We start from the raw sequence: 25,184 nt of genomic DNA on the forward strand, positions 1-25,184 counted from the left end.
GGAACAACCACGCATATATGTCACTTAGAGATAAGAAATCACGATCATGATCAATATCGATACAGTTTAACATTCATTTAAATTTAACGGACAAAATGCGACAGAATATGCATTTGTATGCAATAAAACATGTTTTAAAATTAGATTGTAGTATAAACTATCTTTTTAGCCAATGAAAATCCCAATTGGTCTTCAATAAATACTACGTTGACAATTTTAGATAGCACTAAGAAGTAGTTAGAACATATTGTATAAAGGTAAAGTTGTAAAACTCCAATAATTAAGCGTGGTACATATAAAAGGCCGTGGTATTTTTGAAGACCGTGGTATTTATTGACGGCCGTTGTACTTAGTGAAAGCCGGTAGGCATCTTCATAGACTGGAAATCTACATTGTAATCTAAAGTCTATACAATCGGAATTAGATGATTGTAAGGTCGCTGTTACATACCAAGATGCAGTTGATAACAGGATAATCATTAGGTAGATACCTAACGTTATGAAGCAGAATAAGCATATAAAACAGATATATTCTCTTCAGAGTACAACTTTTAGCAACTGTCGACACTAAATACTAAGATGTGGACGCATTTTCCTACAACAATTGCGAAAAATCTATAGTTTAACACATTCATCAGTAACAAACAAGACGCAACTCCGATGCGACACAATAATTTGGTTTACCGGTTCCAACTGATGCATTATGCTTGCATTTCCGCCTGTATTCCAAAAGCAGCCACATCCAATTAGCTTTTAGTGTCCCATATGCATTGTCATTTACGAAACCTTCATCTCGGGAAAACCGTTAGACATACAATGGATGCTATTCGTTTCAATTTAACGAACAGATCCCAACAAAAAAGGCGAAGCAGCGATTATAGTATTTTCCTTCTGGCATTGAGAGATTCTTGTTCATCGCTATCGTGGACAAAATACAAACTGTGATGTCTTTTTCTTGACAAATGAATATCTGTTAAAACTCTTTTATTATGTAAAATGTTCGCTTTCACGTTAACCAAAGATTAAAAATATCTTAAAGGACACCAATTATCGTTTTTAAAAATACAAGTGTTGGCGGATATTAAATAAATGGTAAATACAAAATAAAGACACGTAAATAATTGATGACGAGAACCCTACCTCTGAGTTATTAAATTGACATATTTGGAAAGAAAGTTGAACGGAACCTTGACCAACAGTAACTGACCATGAAAACGATATTGGTATTTTTTAAAGCCGACATTATAGTGTCATGGTCCGGATAAAAGAATACTTGAGATATTGGACAAATAGCGTTAGACGTCAAATATGACATCACTGACGCTAAACAGTATCTACGAGACATATAAACATACTTCCGTAGTTCCATGATTCTAACATGTCATTCTCGGGTTATTGTGTGGACTTGATTTCCCAAAACAAAGAATTGGCCATTTACTGATCAAGGTAAACTTGTGCGGTTTCATGGCCATATATAAAGGAAAACTTTTAGGTTTCATGTTCATGCGTTATCTACTGGTAATGCGAAACAACTAAGCCTATAACATATAATAACAACACACACCACATACTCCAACACACACCACATACTCCAACACACACACCACATACTCCAACACACACACCACATACTCCAACACACACACACACATACTCCAACACACACACACACATACTCCAACACACACCACATACTCCAACACACACCACATACTCCAACACACACACCACATACTCCAACACACACACCACATACTCCAACACACACCACATACTCCAACACACACACCACATACTCCAACACACACACACCACATACTCCAACACACACCACATACTCCAACACACACACCACATACTCCAACACACACCACATACTCCAACACACACACCACATACTCCAACACACACCACATACTCCAACACACACACACACACACACACCACATACTCCAACACACACACCACATACTCCAACACACACACCACATACTCCAACACACACACACCACATACTCCAACACACACACACCACATACTCCAACACACACACACACACCACATACTCCAACACACACACACACACGCACGCACGCACGCACGCACGCACGCACGCACGCACGCACGCACGCACGCACGCACGCACGCACGCACGCACGCACGCACGCACGCACGCACGCACGCACGCACGCACGCACGCACGCACGCACGCACGCACACACACACACACACACACACACCACATACTCCAACACACACACCACATACTCCAACACACACACACCACATACTCCAACACACACACACGCACGCACGCACGCACGCACGCACGCACGCACGCACGCACGCACGCACGCACGCACGCACGCACGCACGCACGCACGCACGCACGCACGCACGCACGCACGCACGCACGCACGCACGCACGCACGCACGCACGCACGCACGCACGCACGCACGCACGCACGCACGCACACACACACACACACACACACACACCACATACTCCAACACACACACCACATACTCCAACACACACACACCACATACTCCAATACACACACCACATACTCCAATACACACACACCACATACTCCAACACACACACCACATACTCCAACACACACACCACATACTCCAACACACACACACCACATACTCCAACACACACACCACAAACTCCAACACACACACACCACATACTCCAACACACACACCACATACTCCAACACACACACACCACATACTTCAACACATACAACAGCAACACAGACAAGTACCATTTCAGTATATGCTATGATTATTAGTAACTTTACAACAACAACAACAACAACAACAACAACAACAACAGCAATGCCATGTTTTTAAATTATCATAAATAAGCTAAACCGCATTTTCGACAACAACAACACCACAATCAACTTCCATTTTTATTTTAACTTTGTTTGATCTGCAGGACCAAAATGTCTATATCAAATCAAAGAAAGGATTAATTTTTATACCACCGTGAGAATAAAATGGTTTTCATGTACATCACCATATGTGAAAAATATGATCATGATGTATGTTAAGATTGACTTGGAGAAATATGATTTCTTCGTACATCAAAAACCAGCTTCGATCACAAATGTCTCAGGACTTGTGACATATTTGTTTAAAATGTGTGACGAATGAATCCTACTTCCTCACTGTGAGGAATGTTACAATATGTTTTCTTCTTGGAAACGTATAGTGATACAAAGCACTACTCTAACTCGGAAGTCAAACTCACCATTCACTGGTCCACAAAACACATGCTCATTTTTTGAAAATGTCCAGTGTTTAATTCTTTCAAAACGATTCTTGACCAGCATGTTTATCTAAATGTTATCATAAATTTAATCATCCATAGGTAAAATATATATACTATCGCAAGCCGCAAGCAGCATCACAAGATTTTCGAACTATGAAGAAATTGCCGAGAATGTATGATTGTTTAAATGCGACAAATAATTACTTCCAGTCAAGTGCAATGCAGCATAATGTCGGCATCGATACTAAAGACATTATAAACAGAGATTTTGTGTAGTCACAAAATAGAGCAATTTATATAGCTGTGGTTATGATATATAGCCCATTATGATTTCCCTTTAGAATTGATTCACCAACTCTATTAATAATGACATTTGCGTTCATTGAACACATAAACTTGATGATAAGTTTCATCCTAACACGCATTACGCAGAACGATTTTGTTTGCATACAAGGAATGTACGCAGACATCTATGATGATGAGCACTGACACCAATTACTCACAATAATTATTGACGTTTTAAGGGACTCGCTCATGATTTACTAAATGCAATTCTTTATGACAAAATGAAGTTTGTTAACTCCTGACGAGTATTAAAACTAAGATACTGCGGACTGGAGCCCTTCAACAAATGTTGATATATGCTTATTGTACTTAATGTCCACGATTTTTAATTTTTAATAGGCAATGAAGGTACCGAAATTCCATAGGTGTACACTTGTCCTCTACCAAATATTCTTTCAAATAATGACTCATAAATTATCATTTTGTCTTGGAACGGCTTTGCTCAGTAGGCATGTTTATAGATTGATTTGCTTGTAGAGAATGGCACGTGCTGGAATCTTGAAAAGGATCGTAGAAACGAATTTCAATTACTGTTGCAGAGTCTTTGCTTTATCATGACAAATTTTACCGCTTTGGGGTTTACGTAAACGACACTAACTGTCAGAGACAATACATAGTTTACCGGTTCTTGTATCATGCTCGCAATTCCGCTTTTATTCCCAAAATAGCCTTATTTCACTCCTTACACAGTGTTTACCAGAAACAAAGGGCTGGAAAAATAGCCAGATACACCATCATTGGGTGACATTTGTTCAGTTTTACTAAAAGATGACAGCGAGAAACTTGGAGCTGAGTATAAGTATCTTCCATGGCCGAGAGTGTAAGATAGGTTCATTCCGACCCGAGCGAAGGGTGTTTTGCGGAAACGAGGTTAACCGAGTTTCCGCAAAACACCCTGCGCGAGGGTCGGGATGAACCTATCTTGCACGAGCGGCTATGGTGGATGCTTTTTCTCCCACCTCATTTAAACAAAATTAAGTTAAAATATATTTTTTGCTGGAACTCTTTTGTGCATAGTGAAAATAATTGCGTTTGGATATGCGATAAAACGTGGTTGTCATGGATATGCGCGCAGTGATCCAGTTAATGTTAATAGTCAAATCGGTCTTTTTAAATAGTTCTAAGAAGAATGAAGCATTATTTCTTGGATGGTGCGTGAAAACTGTTTTATGGTGACATTTGAAGCGAGAAATAATTAATTAGCGTTCTAAATATTACCATAAGAAAAGATTTCCTTGATGCTACTGACGACAGTCTTCAACAAGGTAGGTAATTACAATGTGGTGACCATTTAAAAGGAGTTCCATACGGGCATTTTATCTTCGCCCGTGGGCAAGATAAGAATATCTAGCATGGTTAAATTATCAGATCTACTTATCTAAGGTGGGAGAAATGTCCATCTTTTCTTCAGAGATCGATATCATGGCTAAAATACACACATCGCGACATCTAAAGCTCGACAATGACACTTTCATACATACATACATGTTCGGTTTACATACATACCTCAAATATCACATATAATTGATATAGTATTTTTAAATAATTCAACTTTAAAAGACGCATATTGAACAAACCGATATCACTATGCAAAACTATATTTCATTGGTTAAGGTTACAGTTATAACTTCAGCAAACATATTTTATGCATTTTCAACTATATTAGCATGTACATTAACTTTTAACTAGAACTATAAGAAACTGTAAAATGCGTTCTTTAAGTCACAGCTTTTATTGACAGAAACCAATACAACAGATGTTAGGGCGAAATCCATTTCCTTTTAGAAAATACCATTTACTCAATTAACATATAAACCATTTAATTTTAATGGAACATTATTGTCGTTTCATGATACAAGACATGGTTGCATCTAGATAACCCACTAGTTTATTGTACATTAGACCATTTATACATGCATGTCTTAGCTGATCTCAATACAAGTTCTTATTAACTTTACAGTGTGTACCTTGTCAGTTTGTAGATATCAATGAACGATATAGTATTTCTGAGAAGTCTATAGTTGATGTTTCACCAGACGGATTGTACGCTCAATACGTGGACAAAATTGGAAAGACGTAATAGGCTTTATTTCATCAAAGATTAGTTACAGACGCCTTGTATCAGCTTCAAATAACAGTCAGTATTTGCAAAGTCAGGTTTAAAATGAAAACTACAGTGAGACACACAGTGGTCAAAAATGCAAAAGACAAGAGCCGAACGACAAGTCCACACGAAAATGAACTAGCGACTGGAATGTATAAGCACAGAACGTAGAATACGTAATGGTCCTCTTTTAATAACACAATGCAAAAAAGGTACATGATAGTACAACTAGATTATTTAAAAGCAATTTAAACAAATGTTATTAACGAATCGTTGCAATTTTAGCCAGTCTGTGTTACAAATCTTACCGATATACAACAAAACTTTCTTGCAAATAAAAAAGTATGGACTTACAAACAATATTACATAGATTTCTAATTTTCTGCCAATAATATTCACTGATTGTATCGTGTAAGCAAATGTTCCCTATAGGCTAGCAGACAAAACACAAAGTTATTTGAGGCATATCCTATCCCATTGACATTTATGGTCTTCATCTTTATATAAACTCAGAGAATTGGGCGACTTTCATTTCGCTTGTAACACGCATGTGGCACCAAAATAAGTAAATTAGTTCTAAAGGCAATCACCATAAAGTCTAGAGCACCAGATGTTGTCTGGGGAACCAAATGTTTGTTAAACAGACAAACCACTACACTACAACTAAACCCCAAATTACATAAATCATTTTTATAAGCTATGTTCAACGGGTTGCATGATGTCGAACAGCTTATAACATGTTGTGATATAGAGAATGATTAACAGTGCTTTATCATTTAAACCTTGTGCGATTTTAAAATGCTACATTGAAGTGTCCATTTGCTTTTTTAATTTTAAAACCCACAATCAAAGCACGAACTTGCGTTAATGAAACATCACAATATAGTACCCCTGTAACGAAAATAATGTTTGCAGTCTTACTAGTTATTTTTCAAAAGCATTGAAGTAGTCTGTCCTTTGTTTATGTTACCGCACTAATGAATTATGCGTCCAATGTCATATTAGGTAAAATGTAAACGTCAAAACCTTTTTCCTTGGTGATAAAGTAGAAACAAAGTCATAAGGACCTTCATCTAGAGAACAGACACAATGTTGAATCGTCTACTTCATTTACTTTATGTGCTGGGATTTGTCATACAACAGGAAATGCCCTTTCTATGTCAGAATAGTGAAAGGACTCCGATTATCCCACAAATTCCATAAAAAGGCAACGTTTTCCACTGGATATCGCTCGACTCCTCATAAGAAAATATGCTGGACATACATAATTCTGTAAGGTGTGTTGTTAGTCATATGAAAAGAACGCTAAAAATATCAGAAATATGCAGGCCTGGATAGGACTTATAAAAGTCTATTAACGAATACTAGTTTGAATTTAATGTCAGTATAATCAGCATGACATAATTATCCCAGGAATGTTAATTTCCTCAAATAATTAATTATGATCGGGTAAATTCAAACACAACTGAGCGATGATATATGCTACATTCGGCACCCCTAACATTCCATTGGATGCAGTGCTATTGGGCACGTTCCAGGGGAAGTAACTGGTTTGATGATGTATATTACCTTTCCAATCATATCCGAATGCGTTAACATTAGGACTATGCATGAACATACATATCTGTATTTACAGTCGACACAAAATGTTTTCTTAAACAATACATATATATTGGATTCATACCGTTATCTTCATTGCTTTACATTTCACTCAAGGTCATTGAAATCCAGATGTTTCAACTCAAATACATGGCGTCGTCTGAAACAGTGTTATAGTATTACCTCGACATACGACATATTCAGAATGCAATCAAGTTTCAGTTACATTTTTGACGATTTTCTATATCGTTGGCATTTACATTCAGTCATTTCATTAACTATAAATGTCGATAACAAATATATTTTCTAGCGGTTATATATTGTAACCATCGATTTTAATAACAAATCACAGAAGTTGTTTAACCGGTACATGCATGACATGGCCTACACTTTTCAGAGAAATTAGTATTGAAAGTAAAGTTAACAGAAAGAGTTTGCTAATAAGAAGCGCCAAACCTATTTTCGGAACAAATCAATAGATATTTACCATCAAGAATCACTTCTGAGATGCAACAATTAAATCCCTAAACACCTCGCCTATCTACAATAATAAACAACCTGTACAATGTTTTATGCATTAAAATTACTCTAGAGAATAGCAGGTTTTATGTATCATATACCTTGAGAATCCGCAAAAACCTTTTAGCAGAACCCCCATTACTCTCGTTTCAACATAACAGAACACATAATGCATCTGTCAGAACATAAACTTTCGAGAATAGCATTTTATTTGACAGGTTATTTAATTAATTTCTGATTAATTTTCTTTCAACACAAAAATTAATATTCTGCGCAGATGTAAAACAGAAGAACAAGTAAGCTCCTCATTCTTATATCTGACATTATTTCATACACTATTCAGGCCATCATGAAGGCATTAACGTCGACCGATAACTATGCCTTAAATACATTAATATAAAATCAGATAGAATAATTTAAGTATCAGATTATTTAGAACTTTAAAATGTAAATGCAACATTTGTTTAAAGTCTTCAGAATAATTATTTAAGCTTTTCACACTGGTCGTGTTAATAACAAGTTGTAAACTAGATGGTTGGTGAGTACTTGAGGCAACGAGAACTAGTAATAACGTATAGTTTATATTGTCAATGTACATGGTTAACATCAGACATTCAGAAACGGCAAAAAACTGTCCGTGTTAATGAAATATTTTTTGTTATATACGACAACGCGATTGTATGTAGTCTTTGTGTGGTAAGCAATGCTACATTTTTAAAAAGGAAACATCCAGGGTGTTGTCGTTTGCGTTAATTACAGCATGTGTGCGAGTCCTGTTTAACGCTTTTGACAATACCTAATCTTCTGATTTCCTCTCACATAAAATTGACAAAGTGACACTAAATTTACACGTTCATGAGCAGGACACTGTTATTGCAGAACCGCTGGTATATTGGTCAACAATAGCGCGGACGTTTTGAAGCAGTCAGTCTTTCCCTGAACTGTTTCATCATCAATTATTCAGCAATGCTATTTGTGTTTGTCGGTTATGATTACAATTGCGTTACAAGACTCCTTCATGTCAACCGCGTTTGATCATGCAGTGTATGTAAATTAGTCCACAGTAGGAATAATACAACAATGAATACTATAGCAAGTAGCCTGCAATTTAAGCAATATCATGTTTAAAGCCATGAGCATAAAGGCTAAACAAATACCAAACAAATGACACACAGCGTCACAAAACACACATTATACATTAGTAGATAAAATTATGCTGGTACCACTCGTCACAGTCAATTTAAACTAGGTATAAACTCAGAAGGGTGTTTAACCGGTTTATTTTGTTCATCAACAGTAACGTATTCTAACACGTTACACTTTCACAAAACATAGTTTATTTTTACTGTAGCATTATAAAACAGTTCATCTCCACATAACACAATTATAGAATACACACACACGCTTCATAAATACATATATAATAACTTTATGATGCGTTTTATGTGTGTTTTTTTATGCTTTTATTTTTTAGAGATTTCACAAAAAAACGTCACCCATGTTACCTACATATCCAGCGTGTATGATGGTTGATATGAAAGTTAAATTGTTCAATAAATTATTTAACGCAGAAACAATGTAAATTATGGAAAGCAAGAGAATAGGAAATAAAAAAGGACGCAATACTGTTGTTTTAAAGGAGCATAATATATAAAGAGCACAGAAAAATCATTTGTGAAAATAAATGTAATAAGGCAACATAAAAACATAAACAAATCTCTTGTTTGTATTACACTTCACGAATAAATCTACTGGACATAATTTTTTTCTCGTTTCAAAGGCTTTTTTACAAAATTTTGCTAAAAAAACAAAATGTGATTTATAATCAGTTTGTAGTAGAGAAATGAACTGAGCCATACTAGGGTGTTCCGAATAGTATAGTGGTATATAACTTCTACGAATATCAGCATACACGTGGTTAGTTGTTATAATTGCTAATAAATAGAGGATATTTGTTTATTTCAGTGAAAGATCGTATATTATTTCACGAGTGTCATTGAAAAACATATTTTCACGAGTGGCGAAGCCTTATTTTGCAGTGAAAATATCAAATTGATATTTTCACTGTTGTTATTTCACTGATAAAACCCCATATTTCATCGAAAAGCATGAAAGAAAGATATTTCTCTTAGTTATTTTGACAGAGAGCAAACGGTACTTTCATTATACATATCGTCATAACGTCGCTATGCACTAAGTGTGGAATTCTAACGAGGTTATTTAATGCATATTAATATCGTATAATTTGAGACAAGACTTTTCAGCTTTATTTCTACAACATCTTACACAATTTTCCAGTATGTATACGGTAGGTAAACAAGACATTTAATTCCCAAACTTCTCGCTGACATCCTCAACACGATGAACATTTCTAATTGAATGTGTTATGCACAAATGACACACATTACACATTTTAAAAATTATGTTGGTATCACTCAGCACGGTCAGTTTAAACTAGGTAAGAATTTACTAGGGAGTTTAACCTGTTTATTATGTTCAACTACAGTAACGTATTCAAACACTTTACACTTTCACAGAACAGAAAACAACAGAGATTTTTTAACTTAAGCATAATCAGCTCATTGCCACATTACACAAATACAGTATACACACACGCTCAATGATCATTATTAAATTAATTATGAAATTAAACACACACAAAAACATCAACCATGTTACCTATATATCTAGCGTAAATGATTGATAGTGTGAATGTTCAATAGACGCAGAAACTATGTAAATTGTGGAAAGCAAGAGAATGAGACATGAAATTGGAATCAATACTGTTGTTTGAAAGGTGCATACTACATAAAGAGCACAACCAATTCATTTGTGAAAACAAATGTAAAAAGGCAATATATAAACATAAACAAATTGTTTCGTTTTGGATGACAATTCAAAAATAAATCGATTATGCGGAATTCTTTCTCGTTTTAAAGTATTTTCAAACAAAAACAAGCTAAATTGACAATCTTTGATTTAGAATCAGTTTGCAGAAGTTAAAAATAAACTAAGCCACACAAGAGTATTCCGAATACTATATTGGAATATAATTTCTACGAACATCAGCATACACGTGGTTAATTACTATAATTGCTTATGTCTATTAGCTATTCTGACAGAGAGCAAACGGTACTAACATTATATAAATCGTAATAACGTCGCTATGTACTAATAAGTATGGAATGCTAACGAGGTATATTTAATGCCCATTAATATCGTATTATTTCAGACAATACCGTTCAGATTAATTTCAACAATCTCTTACAGAATTTTCCCAACAAAAGTATATATGCGGTAGGTAAATGAGCAATTAAATTCCTTAACTACTCGCTCACATCCTCAACACGCTGAACATTTCTATCCTAAGTGTTTTATGCATTCCAATTGCTCTGTTGAATAACACGTTACGTTTTAAACTTTGGTGACTCGGCGAAATCCTTCATGCGAATGTTCTAGTAATTTGATGCATACATCGAACTACCGCGCAGATAGCACACGAGAGAAACATGACAAGTAATTTTGTCTTTGGCCAGATAAAATAGTTCGTAACGAAGTGTTTCATCAAACTGCAATGATTTTTTATGGCGAACAATTGACATAAGTATATAATAAAACGTTCTCAATTTGTTCTGCGTCTGATTTGTATCTGGCACTTTGTTCTGCTGACTTAGATCACAAACTTGCAATAGCTATCGATCACTGAGCGTAATAAACTTAATGAAAGGAAACATGCACCCGCTCACAGATCAGGAACAGCAACGCAGATATGTCAATTAGAGATAAGAAATCACAATCAGTGATCACCATCGAAACAGTTTAACACCCATTTAAGTTTTACACATGAAATACCACAATGAATGCATTTTCTTAAATAAAAACGTGTTTTGAGATAATGATGGAATCGATTTCGGCTGTATATAAAATTATGAACAACATTATTTATTGATGATATATAAACATAGTCAAAAAATAGATTGTAGTGTAAACTATATTTTCAGTTAATAAAATTTGTCATTGGCATTCAATATTATCAACGTTAAAATTGTAGATTACACAAGGGTGATATCAATAAGAAATAGTTAGAGCATATTATGACAGTAAAGATGTAAAACTGCAATTTGTAATGATAAAGTATGGTATATATTGAAAGCCAGAGGCGTCGTCGTGGACTGGAACTGTAGAATTTAATCTAAAGTCTACAATATCGGATTTAGACGCTTGGAAAGTCGGTGTTACGTGGATAGATGTAGTTGATAACAGGATAATCATTAGGTAGATTCCTAACGTTATGAAGCAGAATAAGTATATAAGACAGATATATTCCCATCCTCATATATTGCCGTGCACATTCCTTGTACAATGTACAACATTAAGCAACTGTCGATACTGAATACTAACATGTGAACGCATTTTTCTACAACAGCTGCGATTAATTTATGGCGTAACACATTCATCAGTAACAAACAAGACACAACTCCGATGCGACACAATAATTGGGTTTACCGGTTCCAACTGATGCATCATGCTTGCATTTCCGCCTGTATTCCAAAAGCAGCCACATCCATTTAGCTTTTAGTGTCCCATATGCATTGTTAAATCCAAAACCTTTCGCTTGGGAAAACCGTTAGACATACAATGGATGCTATTTGTTTCAATTTTACGAACAGATTCCAACAAGAAAGGCGAAGCAGCGATTATATTATGTTCCTTCTGGCATTGAGAGATTTTTGCTAATCGATATCGTGATATCGTGGATAAAAGACAACAAACTCTTATGTCTTTTTCTTGACAAATACTAGTGACATTTATTTTATTATGTTTAATATTCGTGTTCACGTTAACCAAAGATACGGACTATCAAAATGTATCGATTTCAAATACAAATGTTGGCGGATATAATATAAATGGTAAATACAAAATAAAAACACGTAAACTTTTGATGACGAGAACCCTACCACTGAGTAATGTAATTGACTTATTTAAACAAAAGTTGAACATAACCTTGACCAACAGTAACTGACCATAAAAACGATATTTGGTATTTGTCAAAGGCTACTATTAAAGTGGCATTGTCCAAATCAATGAATTATTGAGAAATTCTGAGTTCAAAGTTTTAAATATGGCAGCTAACGTGAAGTTTGACACCACTGACACCAAAACAGTATCTACTAGCCAAGTACAACGTACCACCGAAGTTTTAAGATCTTAACAAATCATTCTCGGGTTATTTTGGACCGTAACCAAAGCATAATACTGGCCATTTACTGATCAAAGTAAACTTGTGAGGTTTCATGGTCATAAATCATCTACTGATATAAAAACTTTATGAGGTTTAATGGTCATATGTCATCTGCTGGTCAGGGAAAACTTGTGAGACTTCATGGTCATATGCCATCTACTGGTCAAGAAAAACATGTGAGGTTTCATGGACATATGCAATCTACTGTTCAAGAACAACCTGTGAGATATCAAGGCCATGTGTTACACTTGATGCCGTTTTTAAGCTGTATGCCTGTATGTATAAAAATGTATAGAAGTTTTACTTGTAAAGCACTTTTGAACGTTTGTGCCATATGAAAAGAGTGCTATATAAATGTGGTATAATAAATAAATAAATAAATATTTTATTAAAACTTGTGATGTTTCATTGCCATGTGTCATCTACTGGTCAAGGAACATTCGTGTGGCTTCATTGCTATATGTCATCTATTGGTCAAGGAACATTTGTGCGGCTTCATTGCCATATGGCATCTACTGGTCAAGGATCATTTGTGAGGTTTCACTGCCATATGGCATCTACTGGTCAAGGAACATTTGTGAAGCTATATTGCCATATGGCATCTACTGGTAAAGGAAGTTTTGTGAGGCTTCATGGTCATATGGCATCTACTGGTCAAGGAAGTTTTGTGAGGCTTCATGGTCATATGGCATCTAGTGTTGAAGGAACATTTGTGAGGCTTCTTGGTCATATGGCATCTACTGGTCACGGAACATTTGTAAGCCTTCATGGTAATATGGCATCTACTGGTCACGGAACTTTTGTGAGGCTTCATGGTCATATGGCATCTACTGGTCACGGAACTTTTGTGAGGCTTCATGGTCATATGGCATCTACTGGTCAAGGAACTTTTGTGAGGCTTCATGGTCATATGGCATCTACTGGTCACGGAACTTTTGTGAGACGTCATGGTCATATGGCATCTACTGGTCAAGGAACATTTGTGAGGCTTCATGGTCATATGGCATCTACTGGTCACGAAACTTTTGTGAGGTTTCATGGTCATATGGCATCTACTGGTCAAGGAACATTTGTGAGGCTTCATGGTCATATGGCATATACTGGTCAAGGAACATTTGTGAAGCTATATTGCCATATGGCATCTACTGGTAAAGGAAGTTTTGTGAGGCTTCATGGTCATATGGCATCTACTGGTCAAGGAAGTTTTGTGAGGCTTCATGGTCATATGGCATCTAGTGTTGAAGGAACATTTGTGAGGCTTCTTGGTCATATGGCATCTACTGGTCACGGAACATTTGTGAGCCTTCATGGTAATATGGCATCTACTGGTCACGGAACTTTTGTGAGGCTTCATGGTCATATGGCATCTACTGGTCACGAAACTTTTGTGAGGCTTCATGGTCATATGGCATCTACTGGTCAAGGAACTTTTGTGAGGCTTCATGGTCATATGGCATCTACTGGTCACGGAACTTTTGTGAGACGTCATGGTCATATGGCATCTACTGGTCAAGGAACATTTGTGAGGCTTCATGGTCATATGGCATCTACTGGTCACGGAACTTTTGTGAGGTTTCATGGTCATATGGCATCTACTGGTCAAGGAACATTTGTGAGGCTTCATGGTCATATGGCTTATACTGGTCAAGGAACATTTGTGAGGCTTCATGATCATATGTCATATACTGTTCAATGGAAACTTATGAAGTTTTACGGGCATACGTCATCTACTGGTCAAGGAAAATTTATGAGGTGTTACGGTCATATGTCATCCACTGGTCAAGCGAAATTAAATAGGGTTAATGTTCATATGTCATCTACTGGTTAGAAAACACTTTGGAGGTTTCGTGTTCATATGTCATCTACTTGTCAAGGAAAACTTTTTACGGTCATATGTAATGTAATGTAGAACCGCGTTATGGTTATTGTGCAGATGATTAAGGTAAACCTTCGTTCATTTTATCCTCCTACGGGTATTGATTCTAAAGTAAGTGTAAAGAAATGATCTGATCTGTTGACCATCCGACTATCCAACAAGCCATGTATCCAAACCTTTATGTCCATTTTCTTGAAAAAGTTTGTATTAAGACACTCGACATATATAATTTAATGTACCATACACTATCTTTTTATATCATACCGATAACTGGTGATGCATTTGCCATGTTGTCATTTGCTGGAATACAATAATAAAGAAATCAATACTTCATGTCATTCTAAGAGTTTATATAGCGTTAATAGCAGCTCTTAAATCAATAGGAATCTGGCTGAAATAGCACAAAATGGAAAGAAAGGAAAACCGCAACTATAATAATGCTGTGGATAAAAACATCATTCTGACATTAAAGCAAAAATACGTGTGGGTTTAAATGAGAAAATGACACACGTACATTAAAAGGGTCAAATGTCTGGTATAATAGAAAGTACATGGACACGCTCATTAACGATGAACTTGTTAAGAGGCACTTTTTTTCCAAATCAACACAAGATAAACATAGCCACAAAACATCAAACGCGGATTGAATATCTAAACTGTTCTGATCAATACATTTCTTGGATCGATCAGTGGAAATTGGGGCAGTGTTTACGAACTAAAGAGTTCAGACTTAAGTGGCAAAACTGCAAATCTTCATTGTATTGTAATTACCCTTCTAGCTGAATATTCAGGATGACATTTGCTGAGTTTTATTTCTATTCGGAAGTGTTCAATTACTCGCATTTTTTGTAAACGAATGAAATAAAGATGATTCTATTTAATTTAATAAAACGGCTCAGAGTTTAGAATTAGACTTGAGAATGTTTGTTATCATGACCCAGGGGCTCTGATGAGTTAAACGTGTACACGTATACCCAACCTCTCACGAGACCCAACATTCATAAATAACAACACAGTTAAACCTATACGCCTACTAGGATTCAGCATCATCTTGAATCATCAATCGGAAATCCTCGGTCATTTAAGCAACCTCGGGTATATGCCGGTACAACAGTAGAAGTAATTCGTAAAATACATAATAATGATATCAATTAACTCTAGTGTTTTAACGAGTAACCTGTAAGTTCAAACTGATTGACAGTGAAGTATTTCAATGCGTTAATAAATGTTCCTAAGAGATAAGTCCTTAGGTTAAACCGCTAAACTGAAATCTATTTGCACCGAGATTAATAGTAAATAACTCTGACTTTGTAAACCGCCCATTTACATCCGAGGTTGTTTTCGATGGAAAATGACCGATGAGTTTCAATTGCTAGAAACATATGCTACATAAAAGGAGAATAGCATAACTGTTGCATCAACATGTCAATTGATGTCAGTTTCCTTGGTGTGTAGAAAAAAACTTTGTCAGTACACAGGCAAATGGGTAAACAACTGCCATGTTTATGAATGCCTTTCTGAAATGCAAATGCAGATTCCATGCAATAAAACATTTGAGACTTTCACGCTTCCATTAACATCTCGTAATTTAGCGAATGGAAAAAATTAATGCGCTGAGATGGGGATTATTATACCACTGTGGAGTTTGAAAGGATTGTCCGAAAGACGACATAGACGAAATTTTCCAGTATACTTAGCAGGAAGAAAAATGTCAAACTTCTTACAATTATAAAAAATGTAGTCCGATTTAAGAGGACCTGAAAAAGACCAGGCATAAATATCACGAAAATACTTAAGCCAATCTCAAGCTCAACTCATTTATCCTTATAACAGCACTTCATTATTCAAAAATACTTATCTTCGACTCATTTTAAAAGCACTTTCACTTGAGCATTGTGTTGATAAACATGATTGCTCAATATTCTGGATAAAATATTTTCTAGAGCACAAAGTGAACATAGGTATTTACACAAAAATAATAAATTAGACTCAAATACAATTTTGCTCTTGAATTTCTTACCCAAATATTATTTTTTATCTTAATCATTAATAAAATGTGCATTTGAAAATAAAAAAAAACCCATATGAAACATGTAATTATGTCATGCTCTAATGAGATAAAATAAGTTCAGATTGAGCTTGTGGAGATGTTTTTATGTAATTTGGGCCAGAGGCAATATTCAATAAAACTCGAATCATTATTCTACGATGTGCCTCAGGGTTTCCACTTAGTCGATTGGCTAGTCATTTTTACAGTCGAACCAAAACAATCAGAATCTACTCTTTAGCTTAAGATCTAAGTTGGTTATTGATTATTGTCCCCGCCAGTTTTTTGGAAAGTTAGTGCCGTGTTGGTTTTCCTGATCTTATTGTTAATGATCTTTTCCATACCACACGTGGATATAAGCTCATATAGGGGACATTTCAGCCACTATCTACACATAGTTTCATTATGTAAAGGGACAGAAGGAGAGTATTCCAGGGAATTAGACGCTGGGAGGAGTAACTCATCTTGTATCGAAATAGTCATGCAGATACCATTACGGACTTGTTTAGACTTTGTCTCACATACCAGGTAGGCATTACATTTTTTAAAATGTTCTACCAGCATAAACGTACATGGTTTCATTTAATTTAACTGCATGTATTTCTTTCTTTCTAATAATACTTATAATACAATGAAAACTACAGGGACAAGCCAAGTAGTCAAGAATTCGAATATAATCCCCGTTTCGAGGCTAAAACAAGGACCTGCTGGACACTGAACGAGTGAAGCGAACATACAAACACAGGCAGATATGCATCAAAATGAATGATGGGATCACCGCCTTGGAACGGACAGTGAAACAAGAGTTCACTGGAACCAGAGGCTACCTGTGGTTTAAACTAGTTTACATGACCAGAACCCCATACTTGTCCCCTAAGTGTATCAGTATTTACAAACCTAGAATTGTAAGCCTTTTCAGAGCAAGGATTCACTTGAAAACAATGAAGAATAAAGCTAAAATTAACATATAGAATGATGAAGTAAATTAAAGTACTCAACGACCGGATACAGGCATCATCTGCACACGAAGAAATTTAGCTGGGAGAAAAAGTGCTAACTCTTAAAAGGTACGATACAATCATTCAAATGTAGCCATCTCACATAGCTCGTCTTAACAAAATCAGGGCTTAGAACAGTCGAATAATGAATGCATCAGATACAAACAAGAAGGGAAACAAACTGAAGAATAAAACAACAAAAATGTTTTTACTATCGATGATTCTTCGAAATATGAAAATTATTGAAAAACCTTACAAACAGTTCTTATATACGAGATCGGCATCGATTGGCTGAAAATGGTTTTAAATACTTTTACTGTATTAAACATGAGCTCTGATTCCGAATGAATTATGTTTCTTCTTATACGTTCCTATGCACGCGTTGAAGACAAGTGTCCCTGTGTAGCCCTTGTCATTACCGGGCCATTCATTTGTAATGGATAAATGGTACCATATGTTTCAGGTTCAAGACAGATACATGTCGTATATCCGTAGAAGCATACATCCCATTTATCAGTTTACCTCGTGGTTATTTTCATAAAGGACAAAGTCCTCTAGCTTGTATTTAAACCAATAAATTATGTTATTTTTTTCAAACTTTTTTATTATTTTATTTCCCCCCATTACAATTGCATACATTGGAACAGAGTTGATGAATTCACACTTTAAATACTGCATTGTATCAAATGGGTTTGATTAATCTCTGTAGCAGACGACACACTCAACCTAGTGGCAATCGTGGACCAGGTACACAAGTTCGGATATATATTTTTTATGAACTATAGGCGCTAGCAGAGGTGATTAGTGTTTCCTTCATATTTACTCCTGTTTTGATGGATAGACACTAAATCTGTGTTTGTTTATATTTCATTGCTTGTCATGTAAGCTGTACATCCATTATATAACTACTATACGTATTTGTATAAAGATTTGCAGGTATATCAATACAATCTCAACTGTTAATAATACCAGTACATCCTATTTAATTACTCCCTAAATGTTTAGTATAATGTTTTATAACGATGCTAATAAAATAAATATAAAATCCCTCAATTGCACTCGAAATGAACTTGGCCAATGTATGGTTTGTGTTTTGGTTAAATAACTGTAATGTTTTAAATGTCTTTTACTTCTAGCATGGGAAGAGTGAGAACAAGTTCGTTCAGTTTGTGATATGTTATAAGACATCTTTAACTTGCTTGCATTGTTTGTCTACATAAAGACATATTTATTAAGTAGAAAAACCATCCATATGGACGGTTCCATGTCTGGTTTCTAGGTCGTTATTTAATTCTTATTCCTTACTCAACACACCGAGCTAACATTGTCTGAACAACTTGGAGTCGTTGCAAATTACCAGGCCCCATTTCCAAACGTCTTCAGTTCCTTTTAACACGATTAAGCTAAGCTTACTATTGTTAATTGGTATAAATTGTGTAATGTTTACAAACCTTAAGAGTTTTAACTCTGTATAATGACCACGATAAACTATTTTTATTAAGTAAAATCAAAATTAAGAAACTGTGCTACACGAAAAATGAAGAAGAAATTGGGGCCAGTTATCAAAACATACCCTGAATTATGAATAGGATCGTGTCCTAGTGAGGCCCTGAATTATGAATAGGATCGTGTCCTAGTGAGGCCCTGAATTATGAATAGGATCGTGTCCTAGTGAGGCCCTGAATTATGAATAGGATCGTGTCCTAGTGAGGCCCTGAATTATGAATAGGATCGTGTCCTAGTGAGGCCCTGAATTATGAATAGGATCGTGTCCTAGTCGGGCCTTTTCAACGTACTAGAATCGGTCCAGGCTAAGAATTATTCAATCGCAAGACGGGTGGAGGAAACAAACCGACCGATCCTGATTTCGATCGAGAAAGAATTGAGTAATTCATTGTTTGTTCACAGCAATTAGCTTTCAGCAAACCAGAATCGCACCTGTTCAGTAATGTCTATCCATCTAAACATGTTAGAAGAATTAAATTAATTTTAGTACACTGATATTTTCAAAGTTATGTTCTGGAATGTCTTTTTATTGAATGAAAATATAGCATTTATACTCATGAATTATACTATAAAGGTGGAAATTATGTTTGAGATGCGCATGCGTTGCATTTGAAACCAAGATGTCTGGAAATGATTTCAGCGCTCTATAAATAGACCAGCAAGCCGTTCTATAATGTGGAAAGGCAATCATCAGGCTAATTGATGACTCTATTAGCATATCTGCATCTAATAACCACATAATAATGTTTTTGGTGGGTGTGCAATTAGCTTATAGGTAAATGTGAGGTAAATTCTCTATTGTATATGTACTTGGACTTCTAATGAATAAATGGTGTTTTATAGCGATACACTTCATTTTTGTTATTTTTAATTGTTTCGTAAATTATAGCGAAAAAAATGCCATAATATATTTGCTATCGTCTAAATAAATGATATACTTGCTCTGTTCTGATATGTTCTAGTAATGATATACTCTCGTATATACAAAATGTGTTTATGTCAGGTAGAGTGTGTGGTACTCAGTTCTGGGAGGTGTTGTCTTTGTTTGCCACGTGCGTTACATTAACTTCATCAGAACTCAGATGTGCCGAATAGTTACTTGTACTGTGAACGTATTTTATTTGCTATTTGGAGCGCATATAATTTTGCTATTATTTGAGAGCGTATTGCTAAATATAAATACACGTATGCAGAATAAATGAAAGAAAATACATTATGGATAGTAATTGCAGTTGTATTTTTGTTCGTTCTTTTATTTATTTAACGAAAAAGGCATATTTCCCAATCGTTCAATGTAATAACCGTGAAATAACCGTGTAATAACCGTGTAATAACCGTGTAATAACCGTGTAATAACCGTGTAATGCCATATTGTATCTACACATAGAACCCATTTAACAATACCAAGATTTCCTGAGGTCATCATCTGAAATTCACATAATTGAGGCTGACAATCATCGTTTTGTACAAGCATGCTTGAACGATGTAGTTGAGGTTAACACTCATCCAAGATTCACATGTTAATTGATACTGACAACCATCTTCAGTACCAGTTTATTTGAACAAGGAGATTGATGGACTCACAAATTAATTGATGTTGACAAGCTTAGTTCTGTACAAGAATACTTGAACATAAATTCATTCAAGTGACCACTTAGAGGCGAATACGTCCTGGAAGAATATAGAGCACATCCGTCGTATGCAAAACAGCAGTTTCGATTTAATGTGATAGCAACTATAGGTGCAACAAGTTCAACACCCCTAGCACCGGAGTAAGCGGTATTCTCCCACCTCAGATAAGTAGATCCATGCTAGAAATTCTAATCTTGCCCACGGGCGTAGATAAAACGCCCGTATGGAACTCCTTTTTAATGGTCACCACATTGTAATCACCCCCTTGTTGAAGACTGTCATCTGTAGCATCATGGAAACCATGTCTGGTGGCAATATATATTTATAATTCATTATTTATCGCTTAAAATGTCACCATAAAACAGTTTTCACGCTCCTTTCAAGAAATAATGCTTCACTTTCCTAAGAACTTTTTTAAAGACCGCTTTGACTATTCACATAATCTGAACAACTGCGCGCATATCCATGACAACCACGAATTATCGCATATCAATACGCAATTATTTTCACTAAGCACAAAAGAGTTCCAGCAAAAAATACATTTTTACTTAATTATGTTTAACTGAGGTGGGAAAAAAAGCATCTACCATAGCCGATCGTGATAGGTTCATCCCGATTCTCGCGCAGGGTGTTTTGTGGAAACTCGGTAAACCTCGTTTCCGCAACACACCCTACGCTCGGGTCGGAATGAACCTATCTTACACTCTCGGCCATGGAAGATACTTATAGGCCATGTTCAAGTAATATTAAGACATATCCATTGACCCCGAATAACCAGGAACTGGCTTTCGAGTCACTTAAATATACCAGCGGAAGAAAATAATGTGCAGTATACAAAATTTGTCTAAAATAACGTCAATACTGATTTGACACATGAATGTCACTGTGCGTCAAAAGAAAGGTTTCTTTTCAAAGTATAAGACCATTTCCCAAAAAACGTCGTCATCAAAAAATGTTATATCTGGGTTTATTTGGAAACTTGTGTATTTGTTCATGTTAGTCCGCTATTATAAAATCAATTATGTGCACAATAATGCCATTTGATGAACTCCATGGCGTTTTGATGAAATATCCGTGTATACTACTATGGTAAACTTTACAAAAAAGAAGTAACTTGTAGAAGTAAAAATGATGATTTAAAATAATTCAATTATAATTACCTCTTGTAAGAAAAATGTAAGATATGATAGTAAGACTGGCATAATTAGTTTTGCGACTAGATGGATGGCTTACACCGTGTGAACAATATCCAATTTATACTCTTTGCATATCTGCAATCTACTATTCAACAGCAAGTGACTAGGTTTTACATTTTGTACTAATGAATTACAAACAGTGATAGAGAAGTGATATAATGTCACTCAACCATTCTAACGAACATTATAACGTCACACACACATTATAACGTCACACACACATTATAACCTCACACATACTATAACGTCACACACCTATTATAACGCACGCACGCACGCACGCACGCACGCACGCACGCACGCACGCACGCACGCACGCACTCACGCACACACATTATAACGTCACACACACTTTAATTCACACACATTATAACATCACACACCTATTATAACGTCACCTACACTATAACGTCACACACACATTATAACGTCACCCATACAATATAACGTCACACACACAATATTTACACCTCAACTTCCATTCCTTAAATGAACTGCCATCGGCAATTGCGTTCATCAATCGATGAACGCAACATCTTCGGATATGTTCGGATCGTTATTCATTGCATAACAATATACATGAAAGCTTTTGATCTTGTTATTGGTTGTATTGTGTCTGCAGGTCCCGTAAAATATAGATCAACATTTTTAAAAGTGTAAGTTTATTATATTTTAAATATAATGGTACCAGAAGTGTTTCAATTTGACGTTTTTAAAGTGATTTCAAGTGGTTGATCTTTTCCCGCGTTATTGTGGCGTCATTTGAAAAAACGTTTCCGGTTATAGTCGGGTCGTTCTATTTACAGAATGGGTAAGAACGGATTACTTAAAGGTTTTCTTAAATAAAATGAAGATTTTTTTTTAACAATTCTTGAATGAAATAATGAAGTTTTGGTGTAAATATAAGGAATGAATGGCGGGGTTGATGTCATTATCGGGGATATGAACGCAATTGGGTTGGTCAAAGTACGCGTGGAGTCCTTCGGACTCCACACACATTGACCAACCCAATTGCGTTCATACCCCGATAATGACATCAACCCCGCAATTCATTCTTTAATTATACCGTCACACAAACATTATTACGTCATATAAACATTATAACGTCATATAAACATTATAACGTCACACAAACATTATAACGTCATATAAATATCATAACGTCACACAAACATTATAACGTCACACAAACATTATAACGTCACACAAACATTATAACGTCACACAAATATTATAATGTCACACACACACACACACATACTAATATCACACAAACAATATAACGTCACTCACACATTATAACGTCACACAAACATTATACCGTCACACAAACATTATAACGTCATATAAACATTATAACGTCACACAAACATTATAACGTCACACACACATTATGACGTCACACAAACATTATAACGTCACACAAACAGTATAATGTCACACACACACACACATACTAATATCACACAAACAATATAACGTCACTCACACATTACAACGTCACACAAACATTATAACGTCACACAAACAAACCTCTTCGTAGTCCTCGTTTTCGTATTCCGATCCCATGTTGACGTCTGGCGAACAAACACCTTCCCGTTTCAACTAAAGCACGAGAAAGCTTCTCACGAACACACTCATTCACTTATTAACAAATTCACAAAAACTTTTTTAACGTAGAACGCCCGTAAGTATCAACCAATGCACAAGTTAACTTCTCAACGTACAAACTCCGTCACGTATTAACCAATGCACGAGTTAATCTCTCAACGTACAAACTCCGTCACGTGTCAACCAATGCACGAGTTAACTTCTCAACGTACAAACTCCGTCACGTATTAACCAATGCACGAGTTAATCTCTCAACGTACAAACTCCGTCACGTATCAACCAATTCACGAGTTAACTTCTCAACGTACAAACCCCGTCACGTATCAACCAATTCACGAGTTAACTTCTCAACGTACAAACTCCGTCACGCATCAACCAATGAACGAGTAAACTTCGTCAGCATATAAACATAACAATATTTTCCATAGGTATGAGTCTATCTAACTGCATCTTCAGTTTAAAGCAGAAGTTTATAAATACAATCTATCTATTAAATCAAAGTATGCACGTGTTTTAAATGTATTCCACAGGTTATCAAAGCAGAGAATCTAGTGTATATCTCCAGTATATATCTCTTACTGCCAGGAATTGCTTTATGTCTTGTAAAAATAAGTATTGCATGTAAACACAAACACCGGAACACACGAATGAACGTTTGATACTCTGTTTCGTATATATAAGTTATTTTGTCGTTTGGAATTCTCTGCCAAACTTTCCAGAGCAGTGTTTAACCGCTTTATACACATTCACAAGAACCCGTGTAATGGTTTCATACTCTGTTTTCCTATGAAGAAGGTATTTTGTCCTCTGCCAAATTTTCCGGGCAGTGTTTTACCGTAATAATAGCGCGGAGAAACAACAGACTCGATGACGGTAATCACCATTGTGTAGGTAAGTCATTAGTTTCGAGATGGAACAATTACCGTCCGGGAATAATCTTAGGCTAACATAGGCTAATCACCGGAACATTTATATACGTCATTTCCATACGCTTTCTATATCAAGCCACTATTTCGATATTTAGCTTACAAAAATACATGTTTTCTATTTATATTACAGCATACTTTAATTCCATTCGAGGTTATTTTCACACGCTTACTCCTCCGAGGGACTGATTGAGCTATCGGGGATCTACGACATATTGCGTCATTATGACAATAAAAGTTCTTAGCGTTTGTTTGCATTTGAACTAATCGAAGGATAGTTGTATTTGCTTTA

General features: G+C 35.7%; 1 protein-coding gene across 3 annotated transcripts in view; it reads right to left on the bottom strand.

Moving 5' to 3' along the window:
• The window catches only part of LOC128211633 (prolyl endopeptidase FAP-like), a 169,606-nt gene that overhangs the window by 105,589 nt on the left and 38,833 nt on the right, over positions 1-25,184 (bottom strand). The window contains exon 1 of one of the 3 annotated variants that reach the window (XM_052916622.1): positions 23,889-24,716. The exons of 1 other annotated variant lie outside the window; for it this stretch is intronic. In XM_052916622.1, the coding sequence (XP_052772582.1) occupies positions 23,889-23,924 (36 nt within the window). In that variant the 5' untranslated portion in view covers positions 23,925-24,716. Of the gene's footprint in view, positions 1-12,364; positions 12,474-23,888; positions 24,717-25,184 lie in introns of those variants that run through there. One more of the 3 variants, XM_052916626.1, reaches the window with a different exon arrangement.

Source organism: Mya arenaria, chromosome 12 (genome assembly GCF_026914265.1).
Source record: "Mya arenaria isolate MELC-2E11 chromosome 12, ASM2691426v1".
NCBI lineage: Eukaryota > Metazoa > Mollusca > Bivalvia > Myida > Myidae > Mya > Mya arenaria.